At 42.3% G+C, this 25,446-nt stretch overlaps 1 protein-coding gene across 6 annotated transcripts; it reads left to right on the top strand.

Annotated features, from left to right (window-relative positions):
- On the top strand, positions 1-25,446 carry LOC122080014 (putative disease resistance RPP13-like protein 1). 6 transcript variants are annotated; one of them, XM_042646865.1, is made up of 7 exons: positions 1-411; positions 1,635-3,350; positions 3,474-4,646; positions 6,042-6,166; positions 6,265-6,377; positions 6,486-6,587; positions 6,667-7,024. In XM_042646865.1, the coding sequence occupies exons 1-3, from the start codon at positions 318-320 to the stop codon at positions 4,589-4,591; spliced, it is 2,928 nt and encodes a 975-aa protein (XP_042502799.1). In that variant the 5' UTR covers positions 1-317; the 3' UTR covers positions 4,592-4,646; positions 6,042-6,166; positions 6,265-6,377; positions 6,486-6,587; positions 6,667-7,024. The 6 variants fall into 6 exon arrangements, 5 of the variants coding, with proteins under 5 accessions (XP_042502799.1, XP_042502795.1, XP_042502797.1 ...); XM_042646861.1 differs by having other exon boundaries at positions 1,635-4,646; XM_042646863.1 differs by having other exon boundaries at positions 1,635-4,646; positions 6,316-6,377.

A 25,446-nucleotide genomic window follows, 5' to 3' on the forward strand; every position in this document is an offset into this window, starting at 1 on the left:
TATTTTTTATTTTCTTGGTGAGAGATCGTGTGACCTTACACTGAGAGTTACCTAAAAAAAAAGAAAAAAAAAAAAAAAAAAAAAATGTAACCACGCTGATAGTATCAGCTGGGGGATGGAGGGTGGGATACCCATTCTTTTGACTTCCACCTCCGAATTCCAAGCCTCATCCTGCAACTTCACCGGAGACGGGAGAGGACTTCCGCCTTCCGGCACAGTAGGAAGATTGAAGATAATTAAAGGACATTACCTCGAACTAGGAGATCCAAGAAAATGGAGTTGCAGATCCGAAGAGAGAAGATGTTGAGAAAGAACCCATGCATCAATCTCTCTGCAATGCGGAGGAATCTTCAACATCCATCTTTCATTTCTGTGTTACTTGTGGTTCCCGATCTCCATTTGCAGTTGCAGGTAGGTACCAAATCGTTTTTTTTTTCTTTCATTCTAGTTGTACTTCTCTATAAGCTTTTCAATGCAGTAGTTCAATACCTTTTACTTGTAATATCTCGTTCCTTCATTCGATTACAAAGTCTTCAAAGCCGTCTCTTGTAGATCTCATTTTTAATTATTTCTTAATCTCTCCCTCTCTCTCTCTCTCCTTGCTCCTGAAATCATGTATAAAGATCCTGGAATATGTACACAGTGTGGAGCAAAGGTGATGATATAGATCAACAGATTTCACATGAGAAGAAGCAAGCAACTCATCGATTCTACAATCATCTACTCTTCCTTTAGCCTTTAGTTACAGGTTTTCAAAACTTGGAATCGGCAAGTGCTGATTCTCGATCCGACTGCTGTCAAATTTTTTAAATCATGTTTAGCTATCGGTAATGGTTTTAGGTATCTGAAATCAGTGTCGGATTGGATATGACCCATTAGTTCGATGGATTCCAAATTTATGATAGGAGGCCGGCGACGGTGGCCGTCGTTGCGTCGGTGAATGGAAGGTATCCTTCCGTGGACCCAGACACGCACCCAGCCTTTGGAAGCGCGCTGGGAGGAGAGGATATGGTTCCTCCTCCAGTCAACAACCCACTCATGACCTCTTAATTTTGAGGTGTCGGAATTTGCCAATGAATTACTTGAGTCAACCCCATAAAAATCTGTATTTCATAGAGTACACAGGAAAAGAGAGTTGGAACTTTCGCAGTAAGATTACCATTACTTGTTTCTAAGATTCAGGACCGTTCTGATGGAATCCAACTAGGAAATCAGTAATTGCATGATGTAGTGATGTTGACTATCTTGGTATTACTAGCCAAGTTGGCAAAATAGAGAAAGGGATCAAAGAAAGCTCTTGGTAGCTTCTTCCCAGCATCCTTGATCCTTCCCCATGGGGCTGTTTTCATTCTTTAGCAAGACTCTAGATGAAACAGAGGTTTCTATTTATTCACTTCAAGTCTTCAACTCAAAATATCCTCCATTTCTGGATTTGAGTTCTTGAGGTTTCATAGTTCTAAATAAGAAAATGGCTCTCGTAGAAGGGGCAGTTCTATCCGCTTCTTTCCAAGTTCTATTCGAGAAGTTGGCCTCTCCGATCTTCAAAGATTTTGGAAGCAGATGGGGAGTTGGTAAGGAGTTCAAGAAACTGATGAGGACATTGCCGCTGATAAATGATGTGCTCAATGATGCAGAGGAGAAGCAAGTAAGCAATCCAGCTGTGAAGAACTGGCTAGATGACCTCCAGCAGGTCGCTTATGATGCTGAAGATATCATGGACGAGTATGAAGCTGAAGATCAGTTATCAAAATTAGCTGTGCTGGAAACTCAGACCGACACAAATCAGGTGTTGAACCGCATCTCTACCTCTTTCACTTCTACTGTTTCTGCATTCAATAATAGTCAAGACAAGGCAAGCAGGATAAGAGATATCACAGAGAGATTAGAAGACCTAGCAAAACAAATGAATGTGCTCCATTTGAGGAAGCGAATTGGAGGGAAAGGGAAAGGGAACATAGTTGCATATAGACCTGCAACGAGTTCTATGGTTGATGAATTTCTTGTTTATGGTCGAGAGAGTGACAAGAACAAGATAGTTCATGAGTTGCTATTGACAGAAGAAGGACCAGTCCGACGAAATGTGGTGGGTGCGCTCCCCATAGTAGGAATGGGGGGCTTGGGTAAGACAACTCTTGCTCAATTAGTTTACAATGATGAGAGGGTGGTGAATCATTTTGAGTTAAAAGCATGGGTGGGGGTGTCAGAAGAGTTTGATTTGGAGAGGATCACAAAATCAATTCTGGAGTCTGCAACTAAAGTGCCTTCTAATCTCAAGGATCTAGATCCACTCCAACATAAGTTAAGAGAAACGTTAACCGGGAAAAGGTTTTTAATTGTTCTAGATGACGTATGGAACGAAAAACCCAACTTCTGGCATATGTTGAAGGTTCCCTTTAAGGTTGGGAAACAAGGAAGCAAAATCATGGTAACCACAAGAAGCAAGCTGGTTTCATCAATAATGCGTACAGTTCCAGATCATGATCTTGAGGGTTTGGCAAATGAAGATTGTTGGTCATTGTTTCGTCAGCGAGCTTTTGCTGGTAGAGATCCCAATGCACATCAAAATTTGCAAGAAATTGGTGAAGGAATTGTGAAAAAATGTAAAGGATTGCCCCTTGCAGCAGAGGCACTTGGAGAGCTCCTCCATTCTAAAGTTAACGAACATTATTGGAGGTACATCTTAAAATGTGAAATATGGGATTTACCAGAAGAGAAAACCAATATTATGCCTACTCTGAGAATGAGCTATGCTCATCTCTCTGCAAATGTAAAGCGTTGTTTTGCTTATTGTTCCATTTTTCAAAAGGGGTACCAGTTTAGAAAGGAGGACTTAGTCTTGTTGTGGATGGCTGAAGGCTTTGTGCAAAGCAAAGGAAGTGCCCGGATGGAGGACATTGGCTGTGAGTACTTTGATGATTTACTCTTCAGATCTTTTTTTCAACAATCAAGTGCTGATGGATCACAGTATGTAATGCATGACCTTATTCATGATTTAGCAGTATCTGTCTCAGGGGAGATTTGTTCTAGATTTGGGGCAAAGAACAATGACCAGTATTGTAAAATTTCTACAAGTACTCGTCATTTATCACTCTCCACTCCAGTTGGTGAAGGAATAAATTTTGAGGTCTTATATAGTGCTAAGAATCTGCGAACATTTCTTCTACACTCGGGGTATATGCTTGCCTACAATCGACAGGTCTCTCATGTAATTTCTAAATTGAGGTACTTGCGTGTTTTGTGCTTGCATGGATTCCACAAGCTTGTGTTGCCTGATTCTATTGGGATGTTAATACACCTGCGGTACCTCAACTTCCAGCATACTTGCATTGAATACTTTCCAGCATCAATTGGTAAACTCTACAATTTACAAACATTAATTCTTGGTGCATGTAAAAATTGTTCTAGTCGTGCTGGCACACATGTTGTCTTACCTGAAGACATAACCAATCTAATTAATCTTCGACATTTTCAAGTGATCTGCAGGCCTGAGATCTACTTTCTAGGGGGAATGCCATGTGGTATTGGGAGATTAACTAGCCTCCAAACATTAACTCACTTTGTTGTGGGCAAGAAGGGTGCAAAGTTGCAAGATTTGAAGAACCTCAGGCACATCGAAGGAGAATTATGCATTTTACAGCTTGAAAATATAGGCAGTTCTAATGAGGCTATAGGGGCCAATTTGAAGGAAAAGAAACTTCTTGAAACATTATGGTTAGGATGGAGTCCCATCCGAAAACTAAGAGATGATGAAAGGGAAACACTTGAATTCCTAGAACCACATATGGGACTGAAAAAGCTGAGAATTGTTTGCTATTCTGGTGGAGTGTTGCCAAGGTGGACAGTAGCCTTACCCAATCTTGTGAAGTTGGAACTTGTAAACTGTGTAAGAGTCGAGGTCGTCCCTCCTCTTGGACAGTTACCTTCACTCAAACATCTAATGATGTCTGGTATGAATGGCATAAAGCACGTGGGGAGGGAGTTTTATGGGGATGGAAGTGTTAAGGGTTTTCCATCACTGGAGACTTTAGAATTCAGAAGTATGGCCAAGTGGGAAGAATGGTTTGGAGGAGATGGAAATGAGTTTCCTCACCTTCACAAACTTGAGATTTCCAGCTGCCATAAATGGAGGGGATTCTCCTTCCGGATTCCTGCTCTAAATGCATTGGATGTAAGAGATTCTGGAAGTTTAACTTCTCTTGAAGATCAGAGGATCCAGTCTCTCAATTGTGGCAGTGAGTCTGAAGACATGTTTCCTTGCCTTCACGAACTTCAGATATATTTTTGTCCCATAAGGGAAATCTTGTCTGATATGCGGCATTGTCCAAGCCTTAAACGTCTAACCCTCTTTCACTGTCATGATCTGGAGTCTCTGCAACCCCAGGGTTTACCACCTACTCTTACTTACTTGAAACTAAAGAATTGTGACATACTCCAATACTTGCCAGAAGAGGGGCTACCTCCCGTGCTTACTCATCTTGAGATCTCAAATTGTCCTTTTCTAGAGGAATCATGTGAAAAAGAGAATGGACAAGATTGGACCAAGATATCTCATATACCCAGCATAATGATTAATCATGAGTTTGTCACTTGATGAAGACGAAGATGCCACCATTTCAACAAAATTTACACAACAAATACTCCAGGAAGTATGTTCCTTTCTTTGCATAAATATTCTGACATTCTTTCCTTAATTTCATTTCTTGATTTTATTGAAAACAAGAAATAGGACCTAGCTGATCCCAACCAAGGTTAAAACTTTCGCATTTTGACCAGGTTTGGGAATTTTGGAGGAAATTCTGGGAATTTTGCCTACAATGGCGAAAACCTTGGTTTCAAGTCCCGAATTGTGTTTTTTTTTGTATGATTTTTTGTGTACGCCCTATTTTTTACATTTCTAACCTATTCAAAGAATTAGTTTCATGAAAAAAAAACCTAAAGTGATACTTGTGGTGATGACCCAAGTTTGCTAGTGTAAGTTGACTAAAGCTGTACTACTACCATATATATAAGTTACTAACTAAAAATGGAAAGTACATGTTAAAACAAACAAAACATAATGTAGAGGATGAAAAACAAATAATAAAAATTGAAATCATTCTACTATATTTACAAGTATATTGTAACCCCAAGGGGGTAGCCGAGTTGGCAAGGGACCTTTGCCTCAAGAAGCATGTGATCCTGAGTTCAACTCCTCTTACCTTCTTGGGGCCACTCACACGGGGGTGTTTAGTGCTCTTCATTGCTTTTGGTGAAAGTTGAATGGTTCTCAATCAACCCAAGTATAACCCGGTCCATGCGGTTGTGGGGTCAACATGGGCCTATGGGACTAGTCAGGCCAAAGGCTTGGATACCCCTACTTAACCAAAAAAAAGAACAAAAATGATATTTGAGGAAAATGGGGTTTACCATTTTGCTCTATGGACCCTTCCTTAGGTAGATGTATGTTGGTTGTGTAAGATTCAAGTGTAGAATGAAATATTGATCAAGAAATTTCAATTTCTTAGTTGATTTCCTATGTTTCCTACCTCTTACAGTCAAAATACTTGGGGGGGGGGGAGGGGGCCGGGGGGGGAGAGAGAGAGAGAGAGAGCAGTTTTTTGCAAAATGGGCTTGTTTCCCACAAAACAAGTCCTTTTTATAAGGGGCTGATTAGACCAAATGGTTGAACCCATCTAAATGGTTGAAATTTCAGATTTCGATGAAATTTCGGTCGAAAGTGTCGAAATTGATCGAAATTGGGGATTTTTAGAAGTACCCTGGTTGCGTGATATATCGTTTCGGGCACTTGCGAAAAGGTTGAAATTTCGGGCAAAATTGCGTACCATGATCCCAACCCTTCCCTTTTCCTTTTCCTCCTCATATAAATTAATCATGTATCCTATAATAACATATGCACATGAAGATATAGATGGAATTCTTGTATTATTTAAGCTAAAAGCAACTTAAGCACTAGTACAATCTGATCCCTTAGTTCTGTTATTCATCTCGTCTTGTTAGACTCAAAGTTGGCTAATAGTTCTTGTTATTGTTGCTTCCTGCAGATGCTCTGTTTTCTAAACAAGTCCATTTCAATAAGAAAAATATCACCTTTGAAGTTTCTGTGCTTGGTCAATCCAGATTAGAAGCTGTTGAGTTCGCAACAATCATTATATGTTTGTGAACGGAGGTGCGTTCCGTAGTCTTCAAGTTTTGTTACATTGCTTCTGCTTCGGGCTTATGTGAATTCATTGTAGGTATTAACAGACATAACAATGCTTCTTACAGCTATGGGTATCACATGTTTGCCATTGTTCTTCTGTTTTCATCTCTTCCTAGCTTCACTTTCTAGGAGGCTCCACTCAAGTACCATCGGTATCAATTACAACTCAAAATAACAGGTGCTTAAATGATCAAATCTGAGCTACCTCCACCCCTCCTCCCCAACACGCATATTTTCCTACTCTAGTTACTTAGTTGATGACTTTTATTGCATCTCTTGAGCCAAGATTGATTCTGCAAAGGACGATTATCAGTTTCAATCCGGTGTAGCAAACTCCTAAGCTGAAATAACTTTTGCAAACAATGGATTGTGGCCTGCATTTGATTTTGTAAGTTCATCCCTTTAATCAGTGGCTGGTGTTTCTTGATTTTTTTTTACTGCTGATGCTTAGCTATATTCTAAAACAGAAGTGCCAAATCAGGAATCTGATTTCTTAGAGGGGGCAGATTTTGTGTTTGGATTGTGAACAATAAAGATGTAAAGGCTAGGTGGTGCTGGGTGTTGCAGAATGTGACTGAAGCATAGAGGTGTTTTTAGGTCTTGGAGTGTGTATATCAACATTCACCATGACCATTGTAAACATAGGCATTTGGCTCCTGTTGTGTATGATTTTTTCTTTCTTTGTGTGCACATCAACATTCACCATGACCATTGTAAACATAGGCATTTGGCTGCTGTTGTGTATGATTTTTTATTTCTTTCATTCAATTTTTATTTTTTTATTTTTAATGAAAAAAACTGGCCCGTCTTCTGTTGACTGTGAAATAGAGCGTCAGAAATTCTGTATGAAGGTAAAGAATAGATCCTGAAAGAGATGCACCACTTTCTTTATCATCCAAGATACCTTCATTTTCAATCTACTGATTCTTCTCAGCTTAGCCGGCGGTCTGGATCAATGTCTTGAAGATGCCAATCACTTCAGCCTTTCTGGCCAATCTGTCTCCTCCATATTTTATAGATACTACTCCGACCATATTACCTATATTATCCAATATATAGTACAAAAGAGGATTCTAATGCCTGTTCTTGAAATCTTTCTCCATTTTATCCTTCAGAGGGATAGGGAATTCTCTATATAGGCCACATTTTTTTTTTGTTTGTTTACTTTTATTTTTTGTTTTTGTTATTATTAATAAGAGATGGGCCACATGTTTAGTGGCGTCTCTCAACCGTATGGGAACATGTGCCATAAATTTGTTAGAGGGAAAATTTCTATCGCTCCCTTAAGCTTACCTTACTCAAACTTCCCTACTACTAGAAGTTTCACCACTGATTGCCCCAAAAAGGTGAATTCTTTCCTCTTCTTTTCCCTTGTTTTGAAATAGCCAAATTATCCTTCATTTTCACCTCTTTACCGTCATAGCCGGCAGTTACGTCGATTTTGTTTTTTTATTCAACATATTTTTTTTTTAATTCCTTCTTCTGCCTTTTCTTCTACTTTCTTCTTTCTTCTTCTTCTTCTTCTTCTTTTTTGTAGATGCAATTGTGGAACCATCCCCTCTCTTCTGTCTACGCTTCCACCACACCATTGCTGTAACCCGTAGCCACCCCTACCCACCTTGTAAATCTTGCCCCTGCCCTCGACCCCACCCCTAACCTCACCCTCACCTTCCCCTACCCCTTCCTCTCCCGCTCTCACTCATTCATTCTCTCCTAAAACCCATGGCCATCGTCACTGCCGTAATTCAATTCACCTATGCTCTTTTACGGTTTCTATAACTTATACTAGATTCAAGGATCATCTTTCACAATCATATTGTGCGACTAGTGACTGTCTGGGATTCATTGGTTTAGAATCAAGGATTAAAGTATCAGTATCGGTCGGTTAAAATTAAGATACGTATGGAGGGTATCGTATCATATCGGAGATACACTAAGATACACATATAAATGGATAGGAAATATTTTTTTATACATTTTTGCATAAAAAATTTGTTAAAAAAAAAAACTATTGACAACATGTATTATGCATAAACACTAAATTGAGGGTATTGCACTAAGAATTCAAAAAGTTTGTAGTTGTCCTATAAATGTAAAATTCTTGTTCCCAACCTTGATTTCCATTTTAGTTAGTGAGAAATATGGCTGGGAGTAACTTTGGAACAAAAACCCCTCAAAAAATCCTGTTTATTCTGAAAAATGACCCATCTTGGCCATTATATGATCGTAGCACACTGTATCGGTATGTATCATATCGTATTGATATATATCGGTCAATACATATCGATACGCATCAATACGTACCAAAACATACACTTCACTTCGAATTTATATTTTCCATAAAGTATCAGTACGTATCGGCAAGGACCGATTCAAATATGTATCGGTCGATACGGTACGATACGTATCAATACTTAAAACCATGGTTAGAATATCTTTTGTTAACCTTTGGATTTATTAGGGTGTTGTGATAGAAGCTTGTGATGAGTTACATCTGTGGATGCTATGAATCACGTTGTATCTCATCGCCCTGTGAAATCAAATGTATCTGGATTCAGGTTAGACCAATTTGATGATTTATATGAAAAGAAAAAACCCATATGATGAATTCTTCAAATGGTTCTTCTTTATAAGCATCAGATCTATGGCAGCAATAACCATCTTTGTTAACATTCAAGACAACTTAGGTAGGCACTGGGGTTACAGCATCTGCACCGCAGCTATCCTGCTTGGGCTCATGATTTTCATATCGCCAGTGTTCAAGGTTGCATGGAGGAAAAGAGATGGAGCTACCGTCCGATCCATCACTCATGTACGACGCTCAGGAGGGTGACAATAACGTGGAGATAAAGAAGACGCCACCATACCTTATTGAGACAAAACCACGAAGAGAGAGAATGCGAGAAGGAAATCATTTTTGCAATCACTCAATAAGAAAGCAAGCATCAACCATGAGTAAATTGACATCAAATGGAGGTATGTAACTTGATCTCCATTAATATTTCCATATAACTCGAATGTGTAATCCTATCAAATGGTATCAGAGCAATGTGAAAATCCATCTTTGCCCTCACCAAGATTTGTATTGACTTGGAGAGTCTTTGATATATTATGTGATGTAGGACAACCAAGCTGGTAGTCTTGATATCGTTCAAGCTAATAGGAAGATTTACAAAGAAATCTGAGACAGTTAAAAAAAAAAAAAGACATTGAGCTCAATCTCATTACTGAAATATTTAAGTCCAAGATGCCTTACACCTCTCCTTTGAACCATATTTAAACAAAGAAAAAGGACTCGTAATAGAAACTCCGACCTATTATATAATCTGCTCCCTACCATTGTGCCAATCACCATCAATTATCACCTCACCTTTACTAACAATGGAACATTAGATAGACTCACCTACTACTTTCTATCATTATGCCAATCACCACCCCACCCTTACTACCAATAGATTATTCACTTACTCAACTACCAACCTTGGACTACTAGCCATAAGTAAAATGTAGGCAGTAGTCCTTAACTCCTATGGAAAGTAAAAACTGAAAATCCTCCTTTATTAGAGACATTGGAAATCTTCCTTATTAGAGAAATCGGTCTTCATCTTTGTACGCTCTGCATCATTCCCTCCCACTTGACAGAAGACTCGTCCTCAAGGTTTCAGGTTGCAACGTATTATCAGGAGCATGATATTGAAACAAATTTGCAAAATTGAATGTACGTGAAATTGTCCAATCCAACGGAAGATCCACAATATATGCATTGTCATTGATTTTTCTGATGATCTGAAAGGGTCTGTATTTTCTTGGACTCACTTTATGGAACACACTAGATGGAATCCTCTCCTTGTGCGAGAATACCATTACCATGTCTCCAACAAAACATCTTGACTCGACAATGTTTGTCTATGACTTCCTTATACTTGGCATTGGACTCTTCGAGGCATCGCTTGACTTCAGATTAAATATTTTTCACCTATTCCACCATGTTTTCAGTGGCAATACTTGTGGTTGGGAGCTTTAGCAGTGATACTAAATCCAATGCATGCCTTGGAACTGACTGATAGACTACCGAAAAAGGAGAGCGACCGATTGATCAGTGGACTGCACTATTGTAGGCAAATTCAGCTTGTGTCAGAGTGTTCTCCCATTGCTTGGGTTTATCACCACATATACTACAGATGAGATTTCCCAAGGTACGATTGACACCTCCATTTGACCATCTGTTTGTGGGTGCGTTGTACTAATGTAGTTGAGACTAGTGTCAAAGCGTTTCCACAGAGTAATCCAAAAGTGAGCTAGAAATTTGGAATCACAATCAGAAGTGATGGTCTTGGGTACGCCATGGAGTCGTACAATCTCTTGAAAGAACAACTTAGCTACATGCGACGCATCTGATGTTTCCGACAAGGCACAAAATGTGCTATTTTTGAGAATCTACCACCACAAGAATAGAATCTTGATCCCGTTGCGTACGGGGAAGTCCGAGAACTAAATCTGTCACGCCCCGTTCACACAGAACCGGGCCAGTGACCGGGTTAACACCGGTTAACCCAAACCTGCCAGGATCATCTGATGCAGTATTCCACCACAACATACACATAACTAAGAAGGAGCTTATCAGTTCAGCGGAAGACTTGGTTTACCTGTGAATATTCTCATAATACTTGATACCCGAATTGTGATACAATAGTTATATACATGTGGGCCCGAAGGCATGATATTTACACAATAAGAGTACAATTCACATATCAAGTACATAAAAGAAATCATCAAAAATAGAGTATACAGCTCAGCTCGGTATCAAAGACTAGAGCTCAGCTTGGTATCAAAGGTTGAGCCTAGCTCGGCTTCACAAGGTAGAGCTCGGCTCGGCATCAAAAGTGGAGCTCAGCTCAGCATCAGAACTGCGGTCCCATAGCACAACTCTCGCACGAGCAATCAGTGTCGTGCTCTAACTCCTCAGGGGCCCACCAGTCCTCTTCAGGGAACTCGACCGTGGGACCCGCCCCGTGCTCTTCAGATGGATGACCTGCAAAATCATCTAAAAGAGGTGCACACGTGGGATGAGCTCACTAGCTCAATAAGTGGAAAGATGGACCACACAACAGTCCACACAACAATCACAACCATATGCACTATATGCTATGCAATACATTTGTAAATCACATCCACCTAAGCAACATTACTAAGTCTTTGGTTTAGTGCTACTACAACCACAGTGCGCGTATACTCCGAGTACGAGCAGCGAACTCCATCCCGCAATACGCCCATAGGGCTGTTAGAGAAGGCCCACCGTGAGTACTCGAAAAAATAAAACATGCCGACCACCGGCTCTCAACATAAAGTAAATGACTGAAAATTAAAAGTGCTGACTCCAGCAATTTAAAAGCAGTACGATTGACCCTCTTGAATATACCATCTGGGTTGTCGACTGTCCTAATGACCAGCCGGGCGTAATGTCTAACCGCCACAGTGACCTGACAACCGCGACCACTGTTTCTCCCTAAATGGTAACCCAACACCTTAACCCCTGTTGGGAAGGGTCGTAGCACGGGAAGGTGATAATCCTAAACCGCATGCTCCTATATGACAATAGTACGATTGCATAGTGCCACCGCGTCCCATACCACGGGCCACCAATGCACTCGTTTCTAAGCCGACTACGGTATCTAGTTTATTAATGCATCATGCACAATGATGTCAACATTCATCACATAAACATATCATCACTTGGCATTTAGAAAGTAAACACAACACCCATGCATCACAATGTGAGGATGACTAATCTACATAGCATTTTCATGATGGCATGGCTAGACTAGATACAATTAAATGAATGCCAAACAATGCCTTGAAACAAGGCCAAATGTCCTCTCCCCACTTACTTGTAGTGTACAAGGATTCACGCTCGGTACGGGTGAGATCCTGTGCGAGAAGCGTAGGATTTGGTGAACCTATCATGAGTGAGCAGGGTTAGTATTTCACCATTTTGGGATCGAGGTTAACACGATCCAATGATAAGATCATGTTTAGAATCCTAAAAGAAGGTCACACGTCCGATTTGGGTCGAATCGGACATAAAAATCACTCTCGGAGCCTCTCGGGTGGGTCGGACAGCCCACCTGTCTGACCCATCAGTCAGACCCACCGGTCTGGACCGGCGGGTAGGTCAGCCCACCGGTTTGGCCCACCAGTTATGCCCGAGGGCCCTGCCCTCTCAGGCAGGTGCCCATAGGCGGGCTAGATGGCCCACCGGTCTGGCCCACCGGTCTTGGCGGGAAACCTGCTGTTTCTTCTCAACTTCCCCCAACCTTTGGGGATTCAAATGGGGCTTTTCCAAACCCATTTTTCACACATTCAAGGTCTTATAGGATGATTCTAACATAAATCTAGGTTAGATTTAAGGAATGAGAAGCCATCTTACCTTCTTTGCTCAAGAACACCTTCAAAACCCCAAAATCACTTCAAATCCACAATACTTCTCCAACCTTGTAAATACTTCTTCAAATCCTTCAAGATCAACACATAAATCATCTATTAAACCTTAGATTCATCATTTCAAGGGGGATTTACAAGATCTCAAGAAACCCTACCCAAATCAAGGGTTTAACTTAGGTATGGTGAAAGTTTAAGGAACCCAGCATTTGCTCACCTCTAAATGTAGATCTAGTGTTGAAAATCACTCTTCCGACGTCGGAATGGGAAGATCAAGCCTCGGCGCCGCTGAAATCCATCCCTTCTCCCTCTTCCTTCCCTTCTCCTTCTTTCCTTTCTTTTCTCTCTCCTCTTTACTCTTCTCACCAACGTACGAGTGTCATAAATGAGAAAAGAAAAGAAAAACATAAATGCTATATATACTTCTTAAATAACTAAGTAATTCACATGGGTGGGCCACTCAGGTGGGTGGATGCGCCCACCTGTTTGCCCACCTAAGGGCCAAAACTTGGGATTTTAATAGAATTCGGCCCTCGGCACGAATCTCACTCTTGGCATACGATGTAATATATGTATGCACCTTAATATACGGCTACATACCTGCTTTATCCGTACATGGCCTTATGATATGTGCATGTACACGGCTTGGGTACACCCGTCTCTTCTGGCACTGGCTCGGACTTGTCGGGCCAGCCGGTGTTTAAGGTCACCCTTGCCATCAGAGTCCATAAGGAATCCGCTCTAACTCTCTCCGGTTTGGGTCCTGCATGGTTAAACCGGGTCAACCATGTAATCAGACTGGGTTTAAGAAGTAGGGTATTACAAAATCCATCGACAAGTCTTCCCAAATAGTGTTAGGCACAGGAAGTGGCATGTAAAGCCCTGTGTTTTGGCTCTCACCCTTAGCTACTTGGTAGATTGCACTTTTACGAACCAGATTTCCAACATCTTGCTTCAACTGGGGCTAGTAATAGCGTTCCTCCACGCTAATAACTGACTTTTCTCGTCCCAAATGGCCACTAAGTCCTTTGTGTAAGTCTCGGATCAATTTTTCATGCAACCATCTTGAATATAGAAGTCGACAGTGGGTTGACGTGAAATGCACTTCTCCCACAAGCCACTGAAATCTTCGTCACTCTCATATAACTCCTTAAGGCATTGAAAACCTACCACTTCATTTAGCATGGTGATAAGTAAAGTGGCTCGTTGTCTTAAGGCATCAGCCACCTATTGAGGGCACCATATTTATGCTTGATGGTGTAGTTGAACTTCTCCAGATAAGACGCCCACCGGGCATGAATTTTATTCAAATGTTTCTGATCCGAAAGTGCTTAAGACTTTTATGATCTATATAGATAACAAACTCATTAGGTAGTAAGTAATGCTCCCAGTTCTTGAAAGATTGAACAATTGTATACATCTCTTGCTTATAGGTGGTCCACTTTTGCCATGCTTCACTAAGTTTCTAGCTAAAGAGAGCCACTGGCCGACCTTCTTGTGATAAAATTCCTCCAATTCCGACCCTGCAAGTGTCACATGATCTCAAAGGCCTTCCAAAATTGGTTAGCACTAGGATGGGAGCGGAGGTCAATTTGGTTTTAAGTTCGGAAAAGCTTCTATCGCATTCCTCGCTCCACAAGAGTTTCCCTTTCTTCAAACAATCACTAATAGGGCCACCACACTACTGAAATTGTGAATGAAACGATGATAGAAAGAGGCTAGCCCAAGAAAGCTCTGTACCTCCACAATCGTCATTGGAGTTGGACATTCCCTCACCGCGTGGATCTTCTCTTCATCCACTTCAATGACATTGCTACTAACCACAAAACCCAAAAACAACAAACAGTTCTTGAGAAAAGTACATTTTTTTGAGTTAGCGTACAACTTGTTCGTCCTTAACACTGTTAGGACCTCCCGTAAATGATTAAGATGCTCAGTTGTACTACGACTATAAATCAGGATATCATCAAAATATACGACTACGTACTTGCCAATAAATAGTTTTAAGTACTTGATTCATAAGCCACATGAATGTACTGGGTGCGTTAGATAAGCCGAACGACATCACTAACCACTCATAAAGCCCAACCCTTGTTTTAAAGGCAGTCTTCCATTCATCACCTGATCGGATCTGAATTTGGTGATAACCACTTCGAAGATCAATTTTGGAAAATACTTATGCACTATTAAGGTGATCTAGCATGTTGTCAAGCCGGGGAATAGGGAATCGATTCCCAATTTTTTATTTTGTTGATTGCATGACTGTCTGCACATATGCACCAACTACCGTCTTTCTTCGGCACTAGCAACGTTGGAACGGCACTAGGGCTCATGCTCTCTCGAATATAACCCTTCTTTAATAATTCATCGACCTTCTCTTGAAGGATGGTGACCTCGTGGGGGCTCATGCGATAGTGTGGAAGGTGAGGTAAACTCATTCCGGGAATGAGGTTAATGTGATGTTGCACGTCCCTCATCGGGGGTAGTTGATCAGGTAACTCCTCTGCGAAGAACTCTTCAAACATGCCCAACAATGCTTGAATTGGTTCAGGAGCTCGGCTCTCTTTGGTGTCATTTCCCTTGAAAATCAAGTCATAGCAGCCCTCTGCTTCCTTCAAGTCTTTTCAGATACAGACTCAGAGAGAGCCAATGAAATCATTGATTTGTTTCCACCTTTTTTCGGGTTGTTGTGCCTCAACTTGATGGGTGGTTTTGGATACAGGGCTATTTTGCTTCCTTGCCACTTAAAGACACATATGTTCTTCTTCCCTAATAGCTTGGCATCAACATCGAACTACCAAGGACGTCCCACTAAAATGTGGTAGGCATCCATATCGACCACGTCGCACAACACGTCTTCTTTGTATGTCTTACCAAATGCAATGGGAACCTTGTACATTAGGATGACTTCAATCGCTGGCCCACTCTTGATCCGTCCAATTTATACGGTGAAGAATGTGATTCCGTTTTCAGTTTCAAGTGATCAAGCAACACGTGGGAAACAATATTCTCATTGCTCCCATTATCTATTATCACATTGCATACCTTGGAATTCACTGAGCAGTGGGACCGAAATATCATATGGCATTGGGAGGGCTCGTTTTGCTTGGGAGATAACAGCAAACACCGAACAACACATGTGACTTTTTCTCCTTCTTCATTGGCCATCTCAACACCATCTTCCTCTGAATCTGAGTATTATCGGGTAAGGGCTCATCTATTAAATTCTAGGGCAAGCATTAGACCGATGATCTGGATCCCCACAATGATAACACCTTATCGGTTCAACTCAACCATATGGGTTCCTTTCTTGAGTTGAGGCTGTGGCTGTCGAGGTTGATATTATCACACCCCGTTCACACAGAACCGGACCGGTGACCGGGTTAACACCGGTTAACCCAAACCTGCCAGGATCATCTGATACAATATCCCACCATAGCATACACACAGCTAAGAAAGTGTTCATCAGTTCAATGGAAGACTTAATTTACCTGTAAATATTCCCATTATACTTGATACCCAAATTGTAATACATAGTTAAGTACATGTGGGCCCGTAGGCATGATATTTACACAAAAGAATACAATTTACATATCAAGTACACAAAAGGGATCATCAAAAACACAAAGAGTACAGCTCAGCTCGGTATCAAAAGTAGAGCTCAGCTCGGTATCAAAAGTAAAGCTCAGCTCGGTATCAAAAGGTAAAGCTCAGCTCGGTCTCAAAAGTAAAGCTCAGCTCGGTATCAAAACTAAAGCTCAGCTTGATATCAAAACTGCGGTCCCGCAGCACAGCCCTCGCATGAGCAATCCGTGCCGTGCTTTAATTCCTCGGCCACCCACCAATCCTCTTAAGGGAATTCAACTGTGGGGCCCGACCCGTGCTCTTCAGGTTGATGACCTGCAAAATCATCTAAAAGAGGTGTACACGTGGGATGAGCTCAATAGCTCAGTAAGTGAAAAAAAGGACCACACAGCAGTTCATACAACAAATCACAACCATATGCACTATATGCTATGCAATTCATTTTTAATCACATCCACCTAAACAACATTACTAAGTCTTTGGTTTAGTGCTACTACAACCACAGTGCGCGTATACTCCGGGTACGAGCCGCCAACTCCATCCCGCGAGTACTCAGAAAAGTAAAACATGCCGACCACCGGCTCTCAACATAAAGTAAATGATAGAAATTAAAGGTGCTGACTCCAGCAATTTAAAAGCAGTACGATTGGCCCTCTTGAATATACCACCGAGGTTGCCGACTGTCCTAATGACCAGCCGGGCGTATGTATAACCGCCACAGTGACCTCACAATCGCGACCACTGCTTCCCCCCAAATGGTAACCCAACATCTCAACCCCTGTTGGGAAGGGTCATAGCACGAGAAGATGATAATCCTAAATCGCATGCTCCTATATGACATAGTATGATTGCATAGTGCCACCGCGTCCCATTCCACGGGCCACCAATGCACTCGTTTCCAAGCCAACTATGGCATCTAGTCTATTAATGCATCATGCATAATGATTTCAACATTCATCACATAAGCATATCATCATTTGGCATTGAGAAATGAACACAGCACACATGGCATAAAATATGAAGATGGCTAAGCTACATAGCATTTGCATGATGACATGGTTAGTCTAGATACAATTAGATGAATGCCAAACAAGCCTTGAAACAAGGCCAAACGTCCTCTCCCCACTTACCTATAGTGTACAAAGACTCAAGCCTTGTACGGGTGAGATCCGGTGCGAGAAGCGTAAGATTTGATGAACCTATCATGAGTGAATGGGGTTAGCATTTCACCACTTTAGGGTCAAAAATAACAAGATTTGATGATAAAATCATGTTTAGAATCCTAAAAGAAAGTCGCATGTCCGTTTTGGGTCCATTCGGACGTAAAAATCACGTTGAGAGCCTCTCGGGTGGGTCGGACAGCCCACCTGTCATGACCCACCAGTCATGACCGATGGGTAGGTCGACCCACCGGTCCTAACCCATCGGTCATGATCGGCGGGCAGGTTGGCCCGTTGGTAGGGCCCGTCGATTGGCCCCGAGGGCCTGCCCTCTCAGGCGGGTGCCCTCAGGCGGGCCATTTGGCCCACCGATCTTAGCGAAAAAATACCATTCTTCCCCAAAACCTTCCCCAACCTTTGGGGAAGCAAATGGGGCTTTTCCAAACCCATTCTCCACACATTCAAAGTCTCATAAAATGGTTCTAACCTAGATCTAGGTTAGATTTAACGAATGGAAAACTATCTTACCTTCTTTGCTCAAGAACTCCTTCAAAACCCCAAATCACTTCAAATCACCAATGCTCCTCCAACCTTGTAAGCACTTCTTCAAATCCTTCAAAATCAACACATAGACCATCTATTAAACCTTAGATTCATCATCTCAAGGGGGATTTACAAGACCTCAAGAAACACTACCCAAATCAATGGTTTTGCTTGGGTATGGTGAAAGTTTAGGGAATATAGCCTTTGCTCACCTCTAAATGTAGATCTCGGGTTGGAGATCACTCTTCCGTCGTCGGAATGGGAAGATCAAACCTTGGCGCCACTGTAAACCATTTTTTCTTCCTCTTCCTTCCCCTTTCTTCTTCGTTCTCTTTTCTCTCTTCGTTTCTCTCTCCTTTTAAATCTTCCCACCAACTATTCAGTGTAATAAATGAGATATTGAAAAAAAAACACAAATCCTGCTATTTATACTTTCTTAAAATCATTAGCGGCACATGGGTGGGTCACTCAGGTGGGCGGATGCGCCCACCTGTGACTGCCCACCTGAGGACCAAAAATTTGTCACCAAGTGCGATTTTGATGGAATTCGACTCTCGGCACGAATCTCACTCTCGGCATAAGATATAATATACGTATGCGCTTTAAGATACGGCTACGTACCTGCTTTATCCGTACATGGCCTTATATATGTGCATGTACACGGCTTGGGTACACCCGTCTCCTCTGGCACTGACTCGGACTTGTCTGGCCAGCCGGTGTTCAAAGTCACCCTTGCCATCATGGTCCATAAGGAACCCGCCTTAACCCTCTCCGGTTTGGGTCCTACATGGTTAAATCGGGTCAACCGTGTAATCAGACCGGGTTTAAGAAGTAGGGTATTACATTTACCCCCCCTCCCTTTTCTGAAAATTTCGCCCTCGAAATTGGCGTACCTGGTTGTTCAAAAAGATGAGGGTACTTGGCTTGGATTTCATCCTCTTTCTCCCAAGATGCTTCTTCAAGTGAATGATTAGCCCATCATACCTTTATGTAGGAAATGAGCGGTTGCGAAGGGTTTTCACCTTTCGGTCCAAAATTTCAGCTGGCTGCTCTGTATAGGTCATATCAGCTTCTAGATATTATGGTTCCATGGGTAATACATGAGATGGATCATGAACGTATCGCTTCAGTATGGATACATGAAATACGTTATGAACATCCCCGAGTGAAGGTGGCAGAGCAAGCATATAGGCTACTGAGCCAACCCGGGCTAAGATCTCAAATGGGCCAATGTATCTTGGGCTCAACTTCCCCTTTCTGTGAAATCTTTGCAACCCTTTAGTAGGAGAGATCTTGAGAAACACCTTTTCTCCTGGCTGAAATTCAATGTATTTCCTGCGGTTGTCTGCATAGCTCTTTTGACGAGACTGAGTTGCTTTAATCCGTTCTCGAATAATATCGACCGTGTCACAAGTCATCTGTATCATTTCAGGTCCTAACATTCGGCGTTCGCCTACCTCATCCCAAAACAGAGGAGTTCTGCACTTCCTACCATATAATGCCTCATACGGGGCCATCCCAATTGTAGCTTGGTAACTGTTGTTATAGGCAAACTCCATAAGGGGTAAATATTCTTCGCAACTACCACACATTTTCATCGCACATGCCCTAAGCATGTCTTCTAATATCTGTATGGTTCGATCCGACTGACCATCAGTCTGTGGGTGAAAAGCAGTACTCAAATTCAATTGTGATCCTAAAGCATGCTGAAAGCTTTTCCAAAATCTGGAAGTGAATCTTAGGTCCCTATCTGATACAATGCTCACTGGCACTCCATGTAAGCGCACTATGTTATCCATATAAAGTTGTGCTAATTTGGCCATAGAGAACTTGGTCTTGATGGGAATGAAATGAGAAGTCTTAGTAAGCCGATCAATGATCACCCATATCGCGTCCATCCCCTTAGGTGTACATGGTAGTTCAGTGACGAAGTCCATTGTAATCCTATCCCACTTCCAGTCTGGTACTGGGAGTGGCTGAAGAGTACTATAAGGTCGATGCCTCTCAGCTTTTACTTTCTGGCATGTAAGACAAGTCGCTACATATAGAGCTATTGTGACTTTCATGCTTGGCCACCAGTAATTTTGTTTGAGGTCTTTATACATCTTTGTACTTCCTGGGTGGAGTGAGTACTCGTAGCTATGTGCTTCTCGCACTATCTTGTCTTGTATATCCAAATCATCGGGTACACACAATCTTCCTTGAAACATCAATGCCCCATCACTGGCTAAAACAAAATATGGGTCGTTCATTGTTTGATCTTGAACCTTAACTCTGATCCGCTGCAATTCAGGATCCAAAGGTTGTTTCATTATTACCTCTTGCCTAATAGTCGGATGCACCTGTAGAGCCACCAAGGATACAGTCAACCATTTAAGGTTTTCTAGTTGACGTCCAAACTCTAAGGTTGCTCCTTCATATAAGAGAGCTTCATCCATTAGCGTCGCGTCCTGTACAAGTGGTGGGCTGACTGCTAAGTATGAGAGTGACACAGTCTGTGCCTTCTGACTCAACGCATCTGCCACTACATTAGCCTTGCCGGGATGATACTGAATGTCGTAGTCATAATCCTTCATGAGCTCAAGCCATCTCCTCTGCCTTATGTTCAAATCCTTCTGGGTGAAAAAGTACTTAAGGCTTTTGTGATCACTGTATATCTCGCACTTCTCCCCAAACAAGTAATGTCGCCAAATCTTAAGGGCAAAAATGACTGCGGCTAGTTCCAAGTCATGAGTGGGGTAGTTCTTCTCATACTCCTTTAGTTGTCGGGAAGCATACGCTATCACCTTTCCGCATTGCATGAGAACACAACCCAACCCAACTTTGGAAGCATCAGTGTAGACTGTCATTCCACCTATGCCTTCAGGGATGGTCAACAAAGGGGCCAACACCAACCTCTTCTTCAACTCCTGAAAACTCGTCTCGCATTCCTCTACCCAGTCAAACTTCACACTCTTTTTTGTCAACTTAGTCATTGGTGCTGAGATCCAAGCAAAATTCTCAATGAAGCGCCGGTAGTATCCAGCCAAACCCAATAAGCTTCTAATTTTAGTGACATTTTTAGGGCTTTCCCACTCTACTACTGCTTTCACCTTATCAGGGTCCACCTCGATTCTGGCCTTAGACACTACGTGACCCAGGAATCCAACTTGCTCAAGCCAGAATTCACATTTGTTGTATTTGGCAAAAAATTGTTGTTCTCTCAACCTCTATAACACCATTCTCAAATCTTGAGTGTGCTCCTCTTCTGTCTTGGAGTAGATCAAGATGTCATCAATAAAAATAATTATCCATTTATCGAGGACATCGTGAAATACTCGATTCATTAAATCCATGAAAGCTGCCGGTGCATTGGTTAACCCAAAAGATAACACTAGGAACTCATAGTGACCATACCGAGTCCTGAATGCTGTTTTGGGTATGTCACTGCTCTTTATCTTGAGCTGATAATAGCCTGGTCGAAGGTCTATCTTTGAAAATACCTTGGCACCCTGCAGTTGGTCAAAGAAATCATCAATGCGTGGCAACGGGTACCGGTTCTTAATGGTTAGCTTATTCAATTCCCGGTAATCAATGCACATACGTAAGCTGCCATCCTTCTTCTTGATAAACAATACTGGGGCACCCCAAGGTGAAACACTTGGGCGAATAAACCCCTTCTCCAACAATTCTTGTAACTGCATCTGCAACTTCTTCAGTTCGGCAGGTGCCACCCGGTATGGGGCTTTAGACACTCGAGCTGCTCCAGGAACCAAGTTTATGGCAAACTCCAACTCTCTATCAGGCGGTAAATGCATCAGATCATCTGGAAAGACGTCGGGAAACTCTTTAACCACCTTTAGCTCTTCTAGAGGTGTAATCCTTACATCAACATCAAGTACCGATGCTAAGTAGCCCTGACATCCACTCCCCAACAATTTTACCGCTTGAAGGGCGGAGATGAGGATCTTTCTCACCCGTTTCATTTTATCTGCTCGGTATACCAATTCTCTTCCTTCGTCATTTGTCACCCTAATCAGCTTTTCAGCACACATCACATTAGCTCGATGAGTCGACAACCAATCCATGCCCAGTATAACATCAAAATTCTGCATATTGAACTTAATGAGTTGTGCATCCAATTTCTTCCCACTGATTTTCACTGGGCATGGCCCATACACCTCCTTCAACTGTGTTACTTTACCAGTAGGCATATTAACAATCATCCCATGATCTAGGGTCCTGGGTGGCATACCAAGTTTCTCAGCAAATCTCTTAGATACGAATGAATGTGTAGCTCCTGAATCGAATAAAACATAGGCTGGTATGCCCAATATAGATAGGACACCTAGTGTAACAATGCATATAATTTCAATAGGTCATTAATATTTAACATGAGAAAATTCTTAAATTTAAAATGTACCTGCTACCACTTCCGTGCGGGCCTCAGCTTCTTCAGCTGATAGGGCATACATCCTTCCCTGCGGTTGATTCCCCCGAGTTAAGGGAGGTCGGTACGCAGAGGGCTGACTGGAGGGCAAGGCTGGTCTAACACGACAGTCTTTAGCATAGTGCCCATAGGAATGGCAGTTAATGCAACGGATCTGAGACGCCGAAACTGGGGTGGGGCCCCTCTGCACTTGACCTGTTGAAGATGGAGGTCGGGGCGACCTCGGAACTGTAGGTACCACACTAGTGTTTGGGCGGAAAGATGTAGAGCCCAAACCACCAGCTGGTCGAGGAGGGTAGCTAGATGGCCTATAGGGCTGCCTATATGTAGGCCCAGAACTGTACGACCCACGGTATGCCTTGGAAGAGTTGCCCATAGCCGGAAATGGATTTGTTCTCTTCCACAGTCCAGGTGTGAGGGACTGTTCTCCCTTCTACTTATCTTCCATAGTCTTGGCCATCTGCACAATCTGGCCATAGTCTGTCAAGTCTAAGACCTCAAGTACAGACCCAATGGATGCCTTTAGGCCCTTCAGAAATCTTGCAGCCTTTTCTTCAGCTGTCCTCATATGCCTAGGGGCAAAATGGAATAAGCTCTCAAACTCCTGCTGATACTCAAGTATAGTCTTACCTCCTTGAGTTAATTCTATAAATTCCGTCTCCTTGCGGTCTCTGAAGCTACGTGGGTAATGATTGTCCAAGAACAACTCCTTGAACTGTTCCCAGGTGGGTTCCGGATGTGTGGCCAACAATATGGGCTTAGAGGCTTGCCACCAAGAGTTGGGCTCTTTCTTGAGTTGCAACCCCGCACAAATGAGTTTCTGTGCATCAGTGCACTCAATCACCTCAAATATTTTCTCCAGCTCTTGGATCCACTGGTCCTGCTCCAGAGGATCACTCTCGATCTTAGAGAATACAGGTGGCAAGTTCCTCTTGAATGACTCCACTACCTTTGACGTATTATTCGTTGGCGGGTAATTGGGAGCATAAGCTGGATAGTAAGGGTATGGAGGGGGCACCACATATGGAGGAACACTGAATGGCGGAATTGGAGGGGTACCTCCCACTTGTGGCCCCGTACCAGACCCTACAGGCGGGTCCTGTGGAGTAAGTATCCGGGGAGGTTGACCTGTTTGAGAAAGGTCCAATTGTTGTTGTATAGCAGCCATAAATGCTTGTTGTTACTGAAGCATTTGTTGCTGGAAAGCTTGTTGTGACTGCTGGATTATGGTAGTAACATCCCCCGGAGTAATAACTGGTGGAGGGTCCAGAAGTGCAGTCATAGGTGGGTCCGTTTATGCCCCACCCTGACCAAAGGTCTCTGGAAGTTATGGAAGTGAGGTTTGCCCCACAGAGCGGGACCTTCTGGGATTCGGTGGTCGACCGACTGGAAGAGGACCATGCGAGGTACCTCGTGCATTGCTATCAGATCTAGTACGTACCATCGTATCCCTGTACCTTAAACATATCATACACCACATTGGTTAAACACCTTAGAATTGATATCGGCACATAATCATATGCCAACGCACAGGGTATTATAGTGTATGAAGGTTTTGCAACTAGCCATAGATTAATCCCGAAATTACGGTGCTAGTGCTTCAACAAGTCGGATGATGGTCCCACTCGACCATATGGTGCTATCCACACACCCCTTTTTTTTCAGGTATATTATTATAAGAATAATAATAATAATAATACCCCCACCTTTCTCTTTTTATTATTATATATATTTTTTTTTAAGTTTTCTCTCAACTGGCGGGCTGCCACCGGCGGGCAGGTTGGGCCGCCGATCGGCCCGCTGGTCCAAATCTTCAACTGGTGGGCTGACACCAATGGGTAGGTTGGCCCGTCGGTTGGCCCGTCGGTCCTACCCGAGCAGAAATTACGAACAGGGCTTTTAAGCCCCTGTTCTTCATTTGTTCTCACATTTCTTCCTCACTCTCTCTCTCTCTCTCTCAAACGATTTTTGAGAGCTCCTTGACGCTTCCACTCACGATCTCACTCAAGGATCCGGCAGTTTTGGGAAGATTCAACTCCTCTACTCACAAGTAAGTTTCTTCCTCACTTTCTTCTCAGAACATGTACTTTGGGGGTAGAACTCATGAGTAGTCTTAAATCTCAATTATTTTCCATGTTTCCTTCCATAGAACAGTGATTTCATGTAAATGTGATGTTTCCTTCGTGATTTATTTCTAGTTTTAGGATTTACTTCTGAATTTTTGAGAGAAAACCCCAACCATGCCCTAGTTTTCTCAAATTTGGGGATTTCTTCAATCTCTGCTCTTTTCTTACCAATTAATAACTCAAATGCAATGCCTTATGTTTGATTTGTACTTGACATGTTGTAGAGATCATAGAAGTCACTTATGCTTGAAATCCCATTTCTTCCCATGAAAATCCATCTCTGTGTTGGGTTTCTTTGATTCTCTTTCCATCCCTTCATACTTGTGGATTCCTTTCACCTCAATATCACAATAGTAGATGTTTTTGCATATTCTAAATTGTAGGATGATGGCATTTCATCCATGAACATGTAAGCTTCATGCTTCACTCTATTGTGAGTCGTTTCATTTTTTTTCTTAGATTGAACTTGCACAATGAGAATTGGGATTTTTTTCTATCATTCTTTACTTGCCATGCTTTATATGCCCTTTTTGTCACATTACTGTTTTGCCATAATCTCTGTCTTGTCACTGGCCAGGCATTTCATTCATAGACTTTTTTATCATTCCACACTTGTCACATTTTGTCACATTCTATTTTTCCATGATTTCTGTTTTGTCACTTACCATGCATTTCATCCATAGACTCTCTATCATTCCTCGCTTGTCACATTTTCTGTTTTGCGAGAATTGGGTTTTGGGGCTTCCTCTTATTGCTCACCCATCTATTTATTCCCTTTGTTATTCCTTTTTCCTTACTCACCCTTCTTTCCTCTTTTCTTGCCAGGATGTCTTCTCGTAAGGGCAAAGAACCTGCATCCTCTTCTACTCGGCGTAAGACCACCGCTTCCAAATGGAAGAGTGCGGGGACTAGTTCCCCAGCCCCTCGCACAGGGCGACCTGGACCTGGCCCTATTGATCCTTCCGA

The sequence above is a fragment of the Macadamia integrifolia genome, chromosome 5 (genome assembly GCF_013358625.1).
Source record: "Macadamia integrifolia cultivar HAES 741 chromosome 5, SCU_Mint_v3, whole genome shotgun sequence".
NCBI lineage: Eukaryota > Viridiplantae > Streptophyta > Magnoliopsida > Proteales > Proteaceae > Macadamia > Macadamia integrifolia.

What these genes read in the sequence shown, in the direction of transcription:
- LOC122080014 (XM_042646864.1), top strand. Translation starts at nt 318, where the DNA reads ATGCATCAATCTCTCTGCAATGCGGAGGAATCTTCAACATCCATCTTT. An exon ending in ATCTCCATTTGCAGTTGCAG is followed by an intron (nt 412 to 1,634) that starts GTAGGTACCAAA and finishes TCAATGATGCAG; the next exon opens with AGGAGAAGCAAGTAAGCAAT.